The sequence below is a fragment of the Microtus ochrogaster genome, chromosome 19 (assembly GCF_000317375.1).
Source record: "Microtus ochrogaster isolate Prairie Vole_2 chromosome 19, MicOch1.0, whole genome shotgun sequence".
Classification (NCBI taxonomy): Eukaryota; Metazoa; Chordata; class Mammalia; order Rodentia; family Cricetidae; genus Microtus; species Microtus ochrogaster.
In genome coordinates this window covers 15,825,670-15,845,344 of record NC_022021.1, presented here as the reverse complement: position 1 = coordinate 15,845,344, position 19,675 = coordinate 15,825,670, and the positions used below count along the sequence as shown (strand labels likewise).

The window sequence follows — 19,675 nt, the reverse complement described above, 5'->3', positions numbered from 1 at the left end:
GAGCAGGGGGATGCTGGGGGTGAGCAGAGAGATGCTGGGGGCGAGCAGGGGGATGCTGAGGGCGAGCAGGGGGATGCTGGAGGAGAGCAGGGGGATGCTGGGGGAGAGCAGAGGGATGCTGGGGGCAAGCAGAGGGATACTGGGGGCAAGCAGAGGGATGCTGGGGGAGAGCAGGGGGATGCTGGTGGCGAGCAGGGGGATGCTGGGGAGAACAGAGGGATGCTGGGGTGAGCAAGGGGATGCTGGGGCGAGCAGAGGGATGCTGGGGCGAGCAGAGGGATGCTGGGGGCTGAGCAGAGGGATCCTGGGGACAAACAGAGGGATGCTGGGGGTGAGCAGGGGGATACTGGGGGCAAGCAGAGGGATGCTTTCATATAAGGTGTGCTTCAAAGGGTCAGAATCCTGATGGTTTTGTGTTAAAAGTAAAAAGCAGGAGGATGAGGCCCAGCACCATTAGATATGTCAAGAAGCAACTACAGGAATCACCATAGTGGTGCTGGGAATGAGGGACTTCGCACATCCACCCAGAATTCCAAATTGTGCTCACTCCAAATCTTTAGAACTAATATCATGATCTAAGGTCAAAGCCAGAAACAAGTGCCAAACTCAAGAGTATAGCTGAAGATAGACAGATAGACAGAATTAAAGGAAGCATGAGAGAGAACTGAGGTATGTTAGGATTTGGAACCTACAAGCTGTTACCTGCAGGCCTAATGCAAGTGGAGCAAGAAATCACAACAGCAGGGCAAGAGAGCCACTCAAAGGTATGTCATCCTGTGGATGAAAGCAGCCCTGCAATACAGCTGCAGCCTAGCGAGAAGGATGCTGCTTCAAAACATGCACTGGCCTCTCTACTCCTCGCTGGGCTATTGCTGCTGCCACTGCCTACACCAGTGGCCAGAAAGCCTGGTTGACTTATTTGGAGCCCAGGACAGAGAGAAAAAGATTCAATGGTCGTGGCTGCTTAGCACAATTAGTGTGCTGTCTTCACAGGTGACTTCTGTTTTCATTTGGCATTTCGGGAAAGGGATATGTTTACCACTCTACAGACACTTATGCCTTACAAGTACATTAATATTTTTTCTTGTTTAACAGGGCTTTGGATATTTAGGTATATGTTCATGCTTTGATATGTTATCATGCATTATATTCCATTGTCATAGAGTTTGTCCGAAAGTCATTTTCTGTTAGCTTGTATACAACCCACAAATGACCTAAAACACAGATGTATTAGGATGTCGCTTGAGCATTTTTATTTCCCTTAAAAACAGTAAAAAAAAAAATCATTTGAAAGAAAGTTGTGAAATCTTTGCTTTTTATCAGTATTTGTAAAACTATGAGAGCATAAACATCAACAGAGAACTCACTATAGGTGTCAACAACATAAGCAGATGAAGGCCAGCCAGTCAAGCAATCACAGATAGTTGATGTTAACTCTAAAGAAAAAAAAACTAATAAAACTGAAAGCAATAACAGCAAACCAGCTGAGCCAGGAATAAACATGCGTGCAAACTTGGACAACTTCTTACTGATAACCTCAGAGGGCTTGTATGTATCCTTGTGTGTATACACACACGAGCAATATTTCATTCTAAATGTTGTGTGCCTTGGTACCAGGAGTCCTCTGGCATGTATTTGGACAGTGTTTTCATTTGTAATGCTGACAAAAGGAGAAAGACAAGAGTGTTTACAACTACGATGAGTTCCTGCAAGCAGAAACAGAAACAGAATTTTGCTTAAATTGCCAAAATAATAGCAAAAAATCGATAATTGGAACCTGGATCACTCTAATTAGACAACCACACAGCTTCAGCTCCCTAAATATTTGCCAACTCTCTCATTTGAGATATAGATCTTGCCATGTGGCAAGGGTAGTACCTATACAGGAAAATGTGAAACTTTCCATATTTTCTGAGCTATCCCTTTAAAATGCGAGCTAGTGAATGATACACACTTTTCTGAAACCTGTACCTTAAAACGCCTATTATCTTTTGAGTGCTAATAAAAGGCAGACTTTTAAAAATAATAATTAAACTATATGTGCTATTCACAGGCCTGAAGATGATTTTATATCATTAAACTTCTGCATAAATATGCTTCAATAAGCAATTAAACCAAAGGATCTGGTTTGCATTTTAATCCCCCCTTTTCTCTGGGAAGTCATCACAGTCATGTACCTTTGATCTTACAGTCATTTCTGGCACCAGATTCAGATATCACAAATGAATAATTATTGCTTCATAGAATGGAATTCAAAGACAATGGAGTCTAATGAAATGGGGCTTTGTTTCGCACAGAAGTGAAACGTTTTCTGAGAGTCGCAAAGAAAGAGTTCTAAGCAAGGTGCAGAAATCCATTTATGACTGTACATCCTGAGATCCCTTCTTGATGGTAATCTACACATTGCACAGTTTGGAATCTGACGATTTTCTTGGAGAAATTAATGTTGTTTGCTACTTGAATGCCCTGTTAGTACCTTTCCATCGTACTTACACGGCTCTTCTGTTGTTTCTGCTCCACAGGCTGTTCCACCTCCCAACTTTGAAATGCCGGTTTCCATCCCAGTGTCGAGCCATAACAGTTTGGTATACAGCAACCCGGTCAGCTCGCTGGGAAACCCCAACCTTCTGCCACTGGCCCACCCTTCTCTGCAGAGGAATAGTATGTCTCCTGGTGTAACACATAGACCTCCAAGTGCAGGTAACACAGGTATGTCCTTCACAGGACATAATGTAACAAGTTGTTGGAAGGGCCCTCTTCTAGCCAGAGCTTTCTCACCTAGTCGATGCACTTTGGCCTCCCATTTAGATCCTTTTATTACTTAACAGCCACCTTTTACCAGACTCGCTGTGTGACACAGTCTAAGCTCTTCAGAGTATCTTTCAAAATATTTCGTAACACATACTTCATTTTTTTGACTGTCGAGTATCTCCTCCAGTGGCTATATTTTAACCACATTCTTTCTCAAACAGTGTGTCAAATATCTAGTCTGCAAACTTTTGTTCCCTCTCTCATCTGCATAAAGTATCATCTTCTCTCTTCTGCCTACGGAAAAGTCACCTCTTATGTGAAACCATTCTCTGCCCTCCAATTGCATCTGCCCATATATGTAATTGTCTGGATCAAGTGTTTTTTGAAACAACTTATACCAGAATGAGTATAAGGTAGGAAAGAACTGTGTGGTCCACTGGCAGGACTTGTGAGGGGTGTGAAATAAGAACTCAGCTGAGTCAGAAATTCCATCAAGAGCACGTCACATACTCACGGACACTCACCACAGATGTGCCTCGGTGTTAGAAAAGATCCTCAATTCACAATGTCCTAGAGACATGAAATTACTGCTCAGGAAAAAAAAAGAGCCATTCTTAGTATGTGAATCAGGCTAAATATGTTATGATGTACTGTATTGAATATGTCCTTTTCTCTGCTGGACTTGAAGCATCTTGAAAGGAAGAAAATGCCCATTTGATTTCCCAAGCTCACAGTGGGAGCTAAGTCAGTGTGTACTGATATAACTAAGCCATTCCTTCATAGTTCCAGAAGCAGCATCAAAAATAATTGTATTTCTAATCTCGTGCAACAGTGTATTGTGTACTTCTATTCTGGTTTTCAGGAAGCACTCCACAGGGTACTTTCAATAACTAAGGCACATTTAGCTGTGCTTAGGTGAGCTTATTTATGGAAGAGCTTTTCTTCAAGAAGATTTTATAAATCATGAGCCAGGGAAGTGTATACAAAAGACTTCACTGTGCCATTCTCTCTTTTAGAATATGGTTGAAATTTTATATAAATTTTAATAGCCATATAAATTCCTTTCAGATCATATTTAGATGTATTTGAATGACCTATTTGATAACTCATATTCATTTATTATTTCAAATTTGACACTGTCGTCAAAATTATACTTGGTGGGAAATAACAATTTTCTAAAATATAGTAAACATCTTTCTTGATTCTGAAACCTGGAACCAAATAATAACAATAAAGTACCACTAAGGAACAACTAAGAAATCTCAAGAAAATGTTATTGCCACTATTTTTCTAGATCCTGCATTTTAAAATTTTTAAAATAATCGTTATATTCAGTCTTACTGAAAGTCCACAACTGTCATTAAGAAATATAGTCATTCATTCATTTGCTAATTTTGATGGAGGCATGCAAGTGTCACTGCCCATCTGTAGCCATAGGATGATAGTGTGCAGGAATTCATTCTCTTCCATTGTGTGGGTCCAGGAGACGGGACACAGGCCACCATGCTTGGTGAAGGAACTACCATACCTACTGAACCATCTTGCCAGCCCAAGATTTTATATTGTCTCTTAAATTAACAACAAATCAGCATGTTTTTAAACCTATGGCAAAGAAAACTTATTTATCATGTCATTAAGTAAAATTCAACTAGAAATATTAGTCAACTTCTGAGAAAATAATATTTCCAATCAATAAATGTTACACTAATTTTATAAAATATATTTAGGAAGAAACTAGACATCAGACAGATGGATATCAAGGGAGAGAGTGGAAATAAAGTGGGGTTTTCTTTTTATTTACCGTAAGGTGCCTCTTTAGGGGAAAACTAGACTTGAAAATAATAATACAGAGACTATTCACAGACAACAGTTTTATAATGTAATCATTCCTAGAGAAAAAGATCTGCGAAATGTCAGTGAGTGAATGTATTTTTAACATTTGAGCACAGCATGTCACAATAAAACAAATGTCAGCCCTCCAACATAGACAGAACTATTTAAGATTGTCTCTCAGGAGAGGACCATGGCTGAGTACTGAAGGCACTGCGCTCAGTTCCATTGCCCCTTAGCCTTTCTCCTTTTCATCTTCCTCTTTACTCCGTAGGTGGTCTGATGGGTGGAGACCTCACATCCGGTGCAGGCACCAGCGCAGGTAAGCACAGACATCAGCTCTGGAGCAAGCATGCGGCATTGGCCACAGTCTGTGGGTGGTTTTGAAGGAGGAGTGATTGAACGCTATACAAAGGAACTATGGACTAACCGCAGTCTTCGTTGGTACAGCTTTAGCCAAGGCAAAGCAGTCATCAACCTGAACTGCCGTGTTCTTTGTTAATGAAGACAATGTACTTATTTCATTTCTGCAGTTAGGGAAGACTAAGAAAAAAATAAAATAACTTCATCCGGTCTGCAGACAATTGTAGATGCTGATCCAATCACCTCAGTCTCTGATACCACTCTTAGACATCAATAGACTATGTTGCCATGGAAAACCTTTAAATATATTTCACCTCTTAAGAATATCCTCAACAATGACTAGTTGTCTCATAATCACATTTATTCAGGTTCCTAAATTAATTTATAATATTGGGATTATGAAGATGTTGCTTTACTTTTCAATGAAGATAAATAATATAGTACAGAACTTTTAAGTGCCAACTCTAGTTTACTGTCAGTGTAAAAAGTAGCCTTGGTAATTTCTACAGCTGGAACATGCTATCAATTTAAAATAGGAGGCAGGTATGAATGACACAAGGTTATATTTGAAGTGTCAAAAAAATCAAGTTTTATTGAAATATGCATGGACAGCCTAATTAAAACAGTTTGCTCAGGTCAAATATAATAGCCTGCTAATTATAAGAAAGAAGATAAGAAAAATTGGCATACAAAACCATCTTTATACATACATCAATTGGAAGTAGTTTCTCTTCTGGGTACTGAGTTTTTATTACTTCAGTGAGTGATGCAGAAATATCAGAATTACATGGACAGTAGACAGAAAGGAGGGATAACTGTAGCTCCCTACCTTAAAATTTTCAAAGGTTAGGTAGAGGCAAACTAGTAATTAGATTCAGTAGTATTTTTTTTAGAAAATGAATTTGTCATACTTGTTTTTTTTCTTCAGAAAATACTTTGCAATTAGTAACATCAAAATTCAAAATCCAGAAAAAGTCCAGACAGGTATTTCCTAGATCGAAGATCACACACTGGTTAGAGTCAGTGATGGGGCTGATAGGATAGTCACAAGGACCAAGTCATAACCTAAGAAAAGGAGTACAGATGTTATGACTTAGCCAGTATTTCCCTACGCCACCTTGATTACTATTAAAGAAACAGTCAGTCATAGAAGTAAATATTAAGAAAAATGCATTTGTTTTTGTTTTGTAAATGTGTGTGGGGGGGAAATCCTTGGGTTACTAAACTTTGAAGCAAATGGTCTCTTGCCACTATTTAATAGCAGTGATGCCTTAGAATCCAATGTTGACAATAAGAAGTGTTTGATTATTCAGTTCTGCTGTTATTGTTAATTGCCTGACAGCCTGCTAAATTTAATCATTCTCCAAGAATAAAGGAGATATTCAGTCTTCTAAATATAAAAGGTTGCCATATACAGAGTATAGAACCATTTAAAAAAATCTTAGGAGTTAAACCAACTCATCCTACTACCTCAGAACGTATGCCACAGGCACACGACGCCTTTTATCTAGAAATAGAAGATATTAGGCTGGCAATATGGCACAGTGGGCAAGTGTTTGTCAGGCTGGGGACTCAGCTCAGAGAGTAAGTGCTTGCCATTGGTTCCTGGCAGTCTGAGCATCGAGGCTCTGTGATCATGTTGTGTTCCTGTGGAGGATCTGAAGCAGACAGAGAGCATCGTCCTAATGCTCCAGTTAGCCCAGCATACACAGCAAATAGCAGAAAACCCTGTTTCAAACATGTGGAAGGCACAGCCCAGTTCTCCAGGATGCTCCCCCCCACATTGAGAACTGACCCCATGCCTAAGCATCCATACGTATATACATTACACTAACACAGAGATGGAAAGAGAAGGAACAAAAGGGAAAACTATCGCTGCACCTTATTACTAAATATAATTTCTATGTATGTCAGAATCACACATTATAATTTTTATAATTTCTACACTGTTGTATTAAAGTTGCTTAGCCTTATTTTTAAATAGAGAAGCAGCCCTTTCTGACCCTGGTCCCAAGGAACACCTGTTGTAAATGCCATTTAGTCTTGAGCACAGCCATGTACTGCTTGTAAGCTCGCTCATCTTAGCCTTCTTTTCCATGCCAGCTCGTATCACATGTCAAGGCTGAATATATCTGTGCTGATGTCACAGAGTCACATAACACCAAGGGGAAGCAAGGCCAGCCAGAAAGTCTCTGCATTCTCAATGAGGAAAACTAAAGCAAACTTACTAAAAGATATCTTCCAAATAGTTAACATTGTCATTTGAAACTCAGGGTCTCAGAATTAGATCCTTTAACGCCAAATTCCAAGGTGGCACCCAAATTAAATAGTTGAAGCCTTTGTTCTTTGCTTTTCAAAATCAAGCTAGTTACACACACCAAACAAACAAACAAATGAACAAAAAAGACAGCAAAAACATAGTTTCACTAGGTGAGGCAGTAACATTTATCGTAACTTACTGTGTGACTTAAAAATAGAATAAAATAGAAAAGCATTCTCTTTCTCTGCTTGGTTTCCCAACTAGCGCGAGAACTATCATGTGGTCTTCTGGTGAGCACTTAGTCCTACTGACTCTGTCTCCATGGTACTTCCTAGGGTCACCTTTCTTCCTCCATAACTATCCTAGCTCTATCATCTCCATGGTACTTCCTAGGCTAACCTCTCTCCCTCCACAGCTATCCTAGCAGCTTGAATCAGACTCACGGCTTTTCCCCAGACTGTTTCCAGAGCTTCCTTCCACATCACATTCCCTGATAGTCTTTCTGTGGCTACTCAGTCTTTCTCCAAGCCTCACACTAATTACATGCCATCATTTACATAAAACTCAATAATAAGTCCCAAGCTCTTTCACAATTAACCACGAGCCTCTTATCTGTGGCCGATCCTACGCTCTAGGCTTTCACTCTTCCTGCCATTGCCTCAAAAGCATCCTGTGCTCCAACTTTAGTAATAACAAACACTTGAATAGCTTACAATAGGCATCTTCTACAAAATAAAAAAGGTAACTCAACCAACCTTATACCTGTCTTTAAAAGTAAATGCTCCCATTGTGCCATCTCTACATATGGGTAAACTGAGGCATGGAGAAGCTATTTAATGAACTAAAGTAGAACCCAAGAAGTCTGTGCTTCTAACTCGCTCGCTATACTGTCCCTTTCAGGGCAGTGTCTAGGCCTCCTCTCCTCCTGCCTGTAGATTCCTAGCCCTTCTTTCTCTCCCCAGTTTTCTGCTCTGGAGCAGTCTGTCTTTGTTCAGAATCCAGTTCAGCCATTTCGAGTCCCGCACCTTCCCTCTGTGCTCCCAGGGCAGCCTGCACGGACATTAAATGTCCCTTTGCACAGTGATTACAGTCTCTGGGCACATCTCTTCTGGACACTGCCATTTGGAGCAAACCAGACATAGTTTGTGTCTCAGCTCAGTGCATAAAAGTTAGCACACAGCAGACGTTCAGTAAGTGTTTGTTCTCTGAATAAAACACCCATCTCTGAGATAGGAGGCTTTTAATAGTAATAATAAAGCCTTAATAAACTAGAAAGTGAGAATATTTAAAAACTGTAATTTTAAATACAAAAACCCTTGTTCTGAACTTTTCAAAGAAAATGTATTCATTTCAGACTGTATAGAGTAAATGTCTAGTTGATAAAAATGGTTGCGTACTGTTGACTGATAAAGCAGGGTTTTACTACATTCTTTAATAAAGTTTATGAAAAACTAAAGTGCTGATATATAGCAGAAAGTGAAAATGAGAACTGGTATCTTACACCATCACAAATCCCTGCTTAAAACAATGAACCCCTCAGGACAGGCTCCAAAACCACAGAGAAACCCTGTCTCAAAACAAACAAACAAACAAACAACAACAACAAAAAAAACCAATGAACCCCTTATCATCACTTAGATTGAAATAATTACCAAGAGGAAGGCAAGTTGTACGGAAGAAGTGATGAACTGGGCTTGGGCTCTTGCTATGGGGATATATACAGCAAAGTCATTAGAATGCATTAGTAACTGTGACAGTTCTAGCCAGTTCTCATCCACAACTCATCCCTTTCCTCTCAACAACCAAAATGAAACGTCACTGCTCTTAAAATTACATTTTGTCATGTCTCTGTACATTAAAGCTTTTAACATCTTAATCTACGTGGTTATTGATGATTGTAAGATCAAGTTCAATTTAGTTTTCTTGTAATCATTACATCTAATGGAAATAACCATTAGCACAGCAATACCTTGTGCTGCTGGATCAGGCACTATCAAAAGAATAACTTCTGGGTTTTTTTGTTGTTGTTGTTAATATACTTACCTTTACAGAGCAGAAGGCACACTTATTTACTGATTCATGGTTAAGATTTAATCACAGTAAAGGGGAGAACTTTAGAAATCATTTTGAAACATTAAGGAAATTTGACAATCTGCATAGCTATTTGAGTATAAGACATATTTGAGAGGAGGATTTATGCATATTGGTTAATAATTTTAATTGGCATTCATTGTAAATTACATATCATTTTATATAAAAAGAAGCTAACAGCTGTTTCTTTATTTTGATTGTCAATTGTTTACTATTTTATGCATTTGGTTGTTAAGCATTGCCACTTCTGGAATGCTTAATTTACATCAGCTAAATAGGTGGAGCCGTGTAGTTCACTCTGTACTGCCAAGGATGCACACAACAGACAAATAGAGGACCTGCTTTCCAGGCGTGGACAGACCTCGCCAGACCTTCGCTCATGACTCAGCACCTTCAGCTGAGTCCCTGTGCTCCAGCTAAGACACAATTAGCATCACAATCCATTTGCAGGAAATGTTTTGTGATCACTGTGATCACATCATCACAAAAATCTAGACTGAATTTTTAAAATTCAGGTAGCAGTGAACAGGAAAACAGCATACTGCAGGAGAGGACCAGGTCAGAAGAGGCAAGGGAAGCACTGCTTAAACGCTTGTACATCTCTTAGTCAATAATTTAAAAAAAAATTGGTGAAGTGACTAAAGTTTCAATTTATGAAGATGACTTAGTATTTTAGCATTTTGCTTTTAAAAAGTTCAAATTGCAGCATTCCAGAAAGAAAATATTACCAGTTGATTGCTTTCAAATAAGAAAACTAATTTTAGTAGAAAAATAAAATTTGCATGTCACTTTGTTTTGAGGGTTGAGGTGGATGTACTGCAATCCCCAGCCAGATTTTTATGTTAAAAACATTATTAAGTAAGATATGAGAACAACTATGCTATTTCTTGGGTCCGGCTATGAAAGTATAATTCTATTAGTCTAGTATTGTTCAGAAGAAAGAAAGAAAAAAGGAAGAGAAAGAAAGAAACTCTAATTCATTTTCAGTTTTACCTTAGAAGTTCCCAAAGCATAATAAAAATCCTGTAGCCTTGCTTTATTATTTTCTAGGAAACCAAACAACAGTGATATTTTTAACTTAAACCAAGGTTACCGGGATTTATTAAGGGAGAAAAAGATAGACTTTTAATTGGATCTTGTAGAGTACATGGTACACAATCACCATCACAAAAAGCAGTTTTCCTTTCCATGTACAAAATCTGGCAGATTACAGACAAGGCAGAGCCCCACCCCACTTCTCTAGGGGATGATGGTAGTCTGGGGAAGGCAGCTCTAAAGTAAGACATAAGCCGACATGCCACAAGCTAGACCCACCTTGAGCGCCTGGGCTTTACCTTAACTCCTAAGGACTTTGATTTCCAGAGAGAAAAAAGGAAAATCTCAGGGCATAACTTTCTGGAGCAGTGATTCTCAACCTTTCTAACTCTGCAACCTTTAAATAGAGTTCTTCATGTTGTGATGACCCCCAACCATAAAATTATATTTGTTCCTACTTCATAACTGTAATTTTGCTACTGTTGTGGATTATAATGTAAATATCTGACATGTAGATGGTCTTAGGCAACTCCTGTGGAAGGGTTGTTTGACGCCCAGAAGGGTTGCAGCCCACAGGTTGAGAACCGCTGTCCTAAAGAGTCTTCAAGCAGCGGTTGGAGCCTTTCTTTAATCACTCGTTCTGACTCCTCAAATTGTGTTTGTTTGTTTGTTTGTTTGTGATGGTTTTACTGCTGCCCATGCAAGACTAGAACATATGCGCTCAAGTGTTTGCCAATGCCGGTCTTTCTGAGTAGCTGGGGTGTGGATGAACCACTGCACTGGCTTTCATGTTTTCTGAGTAGCTGGGGCTACAGGTGTAGATCTCTCACTGCACTCTGCTTTCACGCTTCTTTAGTCACTGCACAGTAATCATGTGTAGTAAAGCCATGTGAAAATTTCTATCTTCATTCATACCCTATAAACTTGCTATAAGAATGGGGACTGCTAATAAAACTTGGGAATTTTTAATTTTAAGTTTTAACAGTTAATATGTCTCCCCCACACACACATTTGTCCTAAGGGCCCTTTTAGTTTCCTGCTGCACTCTTACCCCCTTCCCCTGGTTCTCTTGGACAACTGATTTTGACATCATCATAAGATTTTTAAAACTCTTTCCTCGCCATAGCCTGTCTTTAGTTTTTTTAAAATAATTTTTGAACATTTATTTAACTTCATTTTATGTGCATTGATGTGAAGGTGTCAGACCTTGTGGAATTGCATTTTCAGACAGTTGTGAGCTGCCATGTGGATGCTGGGAATTGAACCCAGGTCCTCTGGAAGAGCAATCAGTACTCTTAATTTCTGAGCCATCTCTCCAGCTCCTGTCTTTAGTTTTTGTAAATTTTACTGCAATTATTTATTTACTGTGTGCATTAGGGGTATGCCATGACACTTGTCTCAGCGTTAGAGAACAACGTGAAACCATTGAGTCTCTTCTTCCCCGATGTCAGTCCCAGAGACTGAACTTAAGTGGGCAAGCTTAGCAGCAGGCACCTTTATCCACCACACTGTCTCACGAGCCCGTCACTTAAGACTTTATTTGTAGATAGCACAGGGAAAAAAATGGATGACCATGAGGAACATGAAGTGACACATAAGCAGACAGCAGTTGCTGAAGGAGGGATGGCGTTCGAAGGACCTCCCTTGAATCAACTGCTTACCTCCCGTGAAACTTCCCGTTTGAGACTGTGGGGCTTCTGGCCAAGAACGTGCTTTTCAACTTTTAGATAATTTTTGCCAATAACTTAAATTTTGGAATTAGACTGACATAATATGTTTCCATTGAATTCCAATTCAATGAGTGTGTGATCGCATCAGTTCCTGTTTGGAAGACAGTAGTTATTTTTTTAATATTTATTTATTTATTATGTATACAATATTATGTCTGTGCCAGAATAGGGCACCAAGCCTCATTACAGATGGCTGTGAGCCACCATGTGGTTGCTGGGAATTGAACTCGTGACCTTTGGAAGAGCAGGCAATACTCTTAATCACTAAGCCATCTCTCTAGCCCCCAACACTAGTTATTTTAAAGACTAAGGACAGGGGATACTAACATGTTGAGCAGCAGTTTCAGTTTGTGTAGAGAAGTGTCCGTGAGCGCTACGGATTCACAAGCTTTATTTATTACAGCACTGCTTCAATTGTTTGAACTCAGTACTGAAGTGTTTGACTGTCTTCCTCAACACCATGTTTTTCCTTTACAGTTTCTCACCCACATCATGCCAAAGAACAGATTCTGGTTTTTCTGAACTAGGAGAAGGAGAACCTGGACTAGCACAGCTATTACAGCAATAGAAGTGAATCTGTCTATGCCTAATTTACATATTCAAACATGATAGTACTAATTTACATAGCAAACATGAAACAACAATTTCTTGTTAGACTAGAATTAAGTCTAGTGAAAACAATAAAGTCATAGAGCAAAGTTTTTGCCTTTGGAATTACTTGCTTTGACAAAATATGCCATTGGCACGCATTGAAAATAACAAAATAACCCAGAAAACATCTGATACACAAGCTCCTTTAGAGTTGCCATCCTTGTCTTTAAAAGGTGTGAAGTTTTGTTGTACAGGATTGGCGTAGGAATCGCATGACAGAGCCGGCACAGATCACCTAGCACAGTTGCACCATAGAGAGTAAGTGCTTCTTAATGAATGGCAGTTTTTGTCAGTGTTGTAGTTATTATATCTTTGGTTTTCTAACCAAGAGAAAAGTGTGGCTTGATTCTGCTCTGGTCCTATTAACTAACTGTGCTCCACAGCTCTAGTGACATGGTAGTCCTCGCAGACATTGGATCTGGGCTGCCCTGCAGGCTGTGAGGGAGGCAAGTGTGTTCATAAATCTGAGGCAGCCTGTGAGCACAGCAAGCGCCGGCCTCATGTGAGCACAGCAAGCGCCGCGCCACGCATCTCACTTTGAACATTATGAACTTCGTATGTGTTCAAAGCCGTTGTGTAAATGTTAAAACCACAAGTCATTATTCCTTCTCTTCTGTCACGTTCTCCCTAATTTATACTGTCTCAATATTTTTGTTTAGAAAAATGACTGAAAGAATGAGCGAGTGTGTCAATAATGAAGACACCCCCTCATTTTTATCAAAGAGACAGCCCCAAAAATCTCAAGAAGTGAACAATTAAGTGAGTCATAAATCTATCATTCACGGTTAAATGGAGTTTTTTTTTTTAAGATAGTAAGGTTTGATGACATTTTTATGGTGCCATTAAAAGCTATCCTTTAAGTCAGTCAGTACCCAAAGCATGCAGACATTCTAAGAGCCTATGTATGTGGAAAAATCAGATTGTCAGATTGTCCTCCTGTTCCTTCCTTGTGAATGAGGACCTTTTCAGAGATGGGGGAGAGCATAAGGCACGCTAAATTTCAAACATCTGGTCTTTGTAGCAATGTAATGGAGGCCTGTCTTTGGATGTGTATCAAAGCTCTCACATTTGCTGCCCGGGTGATTGCAGACGCCCTCCTTAGCTTCAGTTTCCTCATTCATGAAACAATGGGTGACAAAGTGTGGCTCCCGTGATGATGAGGACAAAGGAGAGGACAAAGGCTGCTTCAACATGGACGCCGTTGCCTTGGGGAAGCTGCTTTTTATAAGTGGAAGGCCTCTGCTTCTGCTTCACGGTGGAGTGAACAGCACATGCTTTCTGAAAGCCAGTAACTGCTTGACTCATAAACCATACCTTTACAGGTGTGTAGCCCACAGTCCCATGCTAGGGACAAGGCTCAGTCAATAATGTTTGTCATCCACTCATGAGTAGCTGAGGCAGAACCCCAGAACCTATGTAAAGGTCAGGCTTGGTAGTGCATGCCTGTAACCCCAGTGTTTGTTTGGGAGACAGAAACGGGAGGATCCCTGGACATTCCTGGCGAATAGAAACAAGGACAGAAACGGGAAGGCAACCGCTGCCTCTGCACACACACACACACACACACACACACACCCATCCACACACACACACACACACACACACACACAAGTAACAGTTGGCGAACATCAAAATCAAGCCGACTAGATGTGAAACCATTGAGACTCTGCCTACCTGTGGATGCAGTGAAGCAGAGACAAGTCTGTTAGGAATATCCGCTGCCCACAAGGGGTACATCCCAGACGAGTCTCCTAACATTACAGAGGGAACAAGGCCTCACTGGGGTTTCCTCACAGTCTAGGGTTATGCGTGATTATACATCCACTGAGATGCCCTGGATTCTGAGGGTAGGAATCTGTAATCTGGAGTCTCCAGTAGGACAAGAACCAGAGATCTGATTTAATCCATCTTCAGTAGGCATGCTGAAAAATGTCATCATTGCTAGACTTCTGACCAAAATGTCACATGGTTGCCTCTTCTCTTAGAGCCATCCATTAAGAAAAAAAAAAAAAAAAAGAAGAAGAAGCACATTTTTTTTTTTTTCAAATTCTTAACTGTGTTTCAGGCATGCGATGCAGGGTTATGTAAGACTGCAATCTAGGAAGTCAGAACATATCTAGAAAGGTGTATGCAGGTTTGAGACATGAAATAATACCTTTGCTTAAAGAGCTAACTTGCGGTCTTAAAACTCTTTAAAAGTGAAATGTAAAATTAGTTGATGAGGGTGACAGTGTTTACATAAATATGGCAGCTCCTATTTAACAAAGCAATGTATGGAAAGTATTTTCAAAATGGTTCTAATAAAAGAAAAAAATAAGGAGCTAAGGGCATAGCTCAGTGGAAAAGCATGTGCTTAGCATCTGGAAGGTCTTGGGTTCAATCATCAGCATAAAAAAATTAAAATTACAAGAAGTCTAAGTGGGAAAAACACTTAGCTGAAGTAAAAGCAACGAATCAATACATGAAACGTTTAGCTGGGTCTTCATCTTAATGTTTTCCTGTGGCAATGTGCCCCAAACTGTCCAGGATCAGATGACACTAACAAACCCCCACACAAAGCAATTCTCATACACCTCTAAGATAGAAATTGTTTTCCAAACAACTAATAGATACCATAAAATACTAGAAACTCTTCTGCTGTGTTAAAAAAAAAAAAGGCTCTCATAGAAGCTTGTCTTTTTAATTGATGGTAAACAAGTAAATAACTTTACTCTTGATTTAAATTTTACAAAATCATATCTTAAAGTACGTCTAATCGCTTACCCTAAATAGTACACCACAGTGGCTGCTCCAGGTCCTCGTGCATCTAAACCCATCATATCCTCGTCATCAGAAACACTGTCCAGGAGACGAGTAATATGCTTGACATACCACCATTCTGTACCTTCTTACATAAACTGTCATCCAAACTAGTCTCAATATACCTAATTTTGCTTTGCCTTATTTTGATTTTGCCTAATTTTAGTTTACTTAATTTTAATTAATTTAATTTTGATTAATTTAGTTTGAGGTGCTAATGATTGGACCCAGGGCTTCTCCAGTCCCAGGCGAGAGCTCTAGAACTAGGCCACACTGCCCAGCGTCATTCTTGCTATTTGTGATGCCCAGCAATGTGATCTTCAGATTTCCACATCACCTTTAGCTTGAGAGAAGCTGGGAGTCGCCTGTCTTTACTCTCACAGTTTTCTGCCTTCACACTCTTTGATTTTGGGATACGACAGCGTATGAAGGCCTTTCGAATCTAGAACACAGTTTTCAGAGAAGAATGCAGCATGCGCTTAGGACCTGGACACGCTGCTTGAGTTCACATTATGTCTCTACAAGTGATGGCTTTTTTGATGTGAAGCAAGTTACTAGGCCTCCCCGTTATTTTCCTGTTATCATGCAACATAATGAGATACTTTTAGTATCTCACAGGGTTATTTTTGTGAGGACTGAAGGTCTTTTCTGTCCGTGTTCGATATCAGCTACCTGACACAGCTGTGGAGGCTGGGGGAGGCAGAGGCAGAGAAAATGTGCGTGCTTGGTGTCCCCTGACTGCCAGATAATGCTGCAAGGTATGTGCTGTTGTTTTATGCTGAGAAGGCAACAGCTCTACCCAGTGAAGGAACTTTGATAAATGCACCATTAGAACCTAAGTTGACCTGCTTTGGCCTCATTTGTGCCCACCTCCTGACTGCCAGTATAATCTCTATTGTGCCATCAGACCTCATTTAGAATGTTCTGTGTGGGGAATGTACCTTTACTAGCTTCCATTGCAGCAGTCCAAGTATTTGTTTCCTGACAAACCAGGTTAACAGTGCTAACCACTCAAGAGCTTCCCTTTGTGTTAGCTAATTCTACTTTTCCAAATACTGAACGCTACATATTATAAAACAGTCAGTATTTTACCTTCATGGAACACTTTCGTTCTCAAATAGTCAGGGTTCATTAAACCTCACTGTTTTGTACTCCCTGTCTCTGAAAAGTCTTTCTTAACCTTCAGAAAAAAACCTTAGTGGGCACTGCCCACCATTTTTTTTTTAATTAAATTTCACTTAAGTACATTTTTGAGAGTTACATTAACAGATCCCCTGACAATAAACATTTGTCAGTATGAGAGTACTGGAGTTTTGTCTCACTGGGGGATATGTCCACCTATTTGATCCTCTCAAGAGTAGCACATTGCTATGTGCTGTAAAATGATTGACAGGCAAGAGAAGCTAAAAAGTGGGTTCCGTTAACTCCTATAAACAAATTTAATAGATGGGCAGCTACATGGTTTCTGGGCTGATACAATTTATTTTATTGGTATACGTGGCCTTCAAAATATAATGTTGATGCAAATATAAGAGCTTTGTAGGTAGTATAAAGAGGAGAGACTCTTGGTGTTATTTAAAGTTATCCTTTCCATTTTCAGTCATCACCTCATGTTCCCCAGCAACTCGTCTCTTAGCGCCAGTTCTGACTAATTCCTAGTCCTCTGGCTTACTCTGTTTTTTTAATGTGTGAAGCACTGTATGAGCGAGCAGTCACGGAGTGTCACTGCCCCTATTTGCAGTGACAATTTTGAGAAGAGTCAGTTCAGTTTCAGAAGTCATCTGAAAGGCGTTATGAAAGAGTCACCACTGTAGCTGATTCTTAAAAGACAAATTAGAATTAAAGAGAAGAATGAACACCGCCAGTTACTGAACTAACAGAGCAAGGACTCAGGCATATTCAGAGCATGTGAGCCTTCTGTGGCCATTGGGATTAGGTTAAACAGTGGGGGGTCAACTCTGCACACTCCTGGGAGACAGGCAGGGCATGGACCCAACTGTGTTAAACAGTATATGGGAAAAAAGAATAGGACAGAAAGGGCAGCTCCGAATGATGCCCCAGGTGTGCTGGCCAACATCACACATTTACACAGAAGTTTGCATACAGCCCAAACCTTTCTGAAGTTCAATTTAGGACATGGAGAGGAATCCTTCAGCTAGAGAGGAAAAGAATAAGTGGAGGATTTTGAAGACTAAGTCAAATGGGAATTGAAACCTCATCATAAGAATGATGGCAATAAACAAATGCATACAGGCAAGTTTTTTTTGAGAAAATTGGAAACAATTTGGTTTCTTGTATAAAATAGAGATAGAGGGACCAAAAGGTCAAAGTTGACAATTTGGAAGATAAGACTGTCTTACAATAATTAGCCCCAGATCCTACGATGGATTTTAGCTTTGTGCTTAATGTTATGTGCTTTTATTTATAAATGAAAGATTAAAGAAAAAACAAATGAGAGACTCGTAATACCTAAATGTCCAAATAAAAGAAAGTTGTGGAGCTGTGGACTCCGAGAGTGCATGCTCAGTTGGGCTCTGTGCGCACGGCCAAGTGCCTGCCTCGTAACTGTCCAGCTAGGAGTGTGCCCTCTGAATTTACAACTTCCTAAAATAGGAGCAAGTAAAAAGAAAGGAAGTAGAGAACGCAGAACAATGTTTTTAAGTTAACTGTGGGGAAAACTTAACACCGTATTTCAAATCTTGATTTATTTATATACTTGCAGCAATGGAGGGAGATCTGTTATTCTTAACTTAAGTTACATCATGAAAACTTAAATTGTTTTATAAGAAACAATATTTTCATCAAATGAAACTATAAAAACTTCACTGGACTCTAAAGTTGGTCTGTACCTCATTTTCCTCTAATCTATAATCAGGAAATCCATTTGCCATACTTTATAATTTTTGTCCTTTTAAGTGGTCAGAAGAATGTGACATCTGCATACAGTCACGTCTAAATTGATAATCGTTCGAGCGGAGTATAATTTTAAAACATAGCATCAAGAAAGTTGAATCTGTATATTAGAAGGTTGTTGAGAGGTGGTGTTTCCCACCTCCTGGGCCCTGAATTTAAATGTGACCATGCTCTCTGGGGAATTTCTCTTAAGGTGGGACAACAGCTTCCACACAAGCTAAAGCATTCTGAGTGAGGAGGAGGCTGTGGTTTCCCAGCCAACTTAAATGCAGGCTCTTCCTAGCCATAAACCACACACATGTATTCATCATTGATTTCCAAATGATAGGTTTCAGTATCACTGGTCTAGGGTCCACAGTCTCACATTCCTGAATCTATATTATGCCAAAAGAATAACAATTTGGTGGCTGGAAACAGAAATGGTTATTATACGGCTCCAAAATGCTAGCTGGCACAATATGCTAAAAATAGCAGAAATTCACTCATAAAAAATAGAATTTATTTGTTCATAAAAATAACTTTATGCCCTAAAAATATAAATGTAAAAAGTGTCATCATAGCCGAAAATATTTTGCATTCCGTGTGTAAACACCTTAAAGAATATGTAACTAATCTTCTAAAGTGGTGTAATTTCCAAATAACAGGAGATATTTCAAGAGAGAGACATAGAGCACGTTTCAATTCAGTGTTTGACTTCTGAGGTGTTTACTGAGTGAAGACCCATGGATGTGTGTTCCCTTCTTCCCTCCCCACCGCTGCCTCAAGTTGCTGTTTTAAAATGTGGGTAGAGAGACGTAGGTTTTTTGGAATGTCTCTGAGTTGACCATAGGAAATGTTTCTGAAGAGACTTTTTGGGGCCTCTGTGAAGCCGCTCCATTTTCTCACACAGCCCCGTGTTTGTTGTATCTCAGGACAGCACATTGCGCGAGGCGGTTTTACTTCCTTTTAGCAGAATTACTCCTCCATGCAAACCAGCATCGCCTTCTACCCAGGCAGGGTTTTAGTTTCTTCTCATCTGTTCAGGCTTCGTTGCACTGCTTAACTGACAGTTCTTCTTCTTCTTTTGAAATTACTAGGCTAATTTTCCATTTGCTTGTTTATTTAAAGCAGATCTCACTCAGGGTTAGCATGTACGTGGCACATGTAACTCACTGTTTCTGTCTCAACTTCAGTGAATGGGAATGCATGCTGAAATGTCTTGGTTTTCACATTTTCTTTTCATCCTTTGTACAGTTCAGTCTAAGGCCCTATA

At 39.8% G+C, this 19,675-nt stretch overlaps 1 protein-coding gene across 7 annotated transcripts in view; it reads left to right on the top strand.

The window, feature by feature from the left end:
* Mef2c (myocyte enhancer factor 2C) overlaps positions 1-19,675 on the top strand; it is a 148,145-nt gene that overhangs the window by 110,613 nt on the left and 17,857 nt on the right. For all 7 annotated transcript variants that reach the window (XM_013349670.2, XM_013349668.2, XM_026783685.1 and 4 more), the window contains exons 5-6: positions 2,523-2,709; positions 4,856-4,903. In XM_013349670.2, the coding sequence (XP_013205124.1) occupies positions 2,523-2,709; positions 4,856-4,903 (235 nt within the window). The remainder of the gene's footprint in view (positions 1-2,522; positions 2,710-4,855; positions 4,904-19,675) is intronic.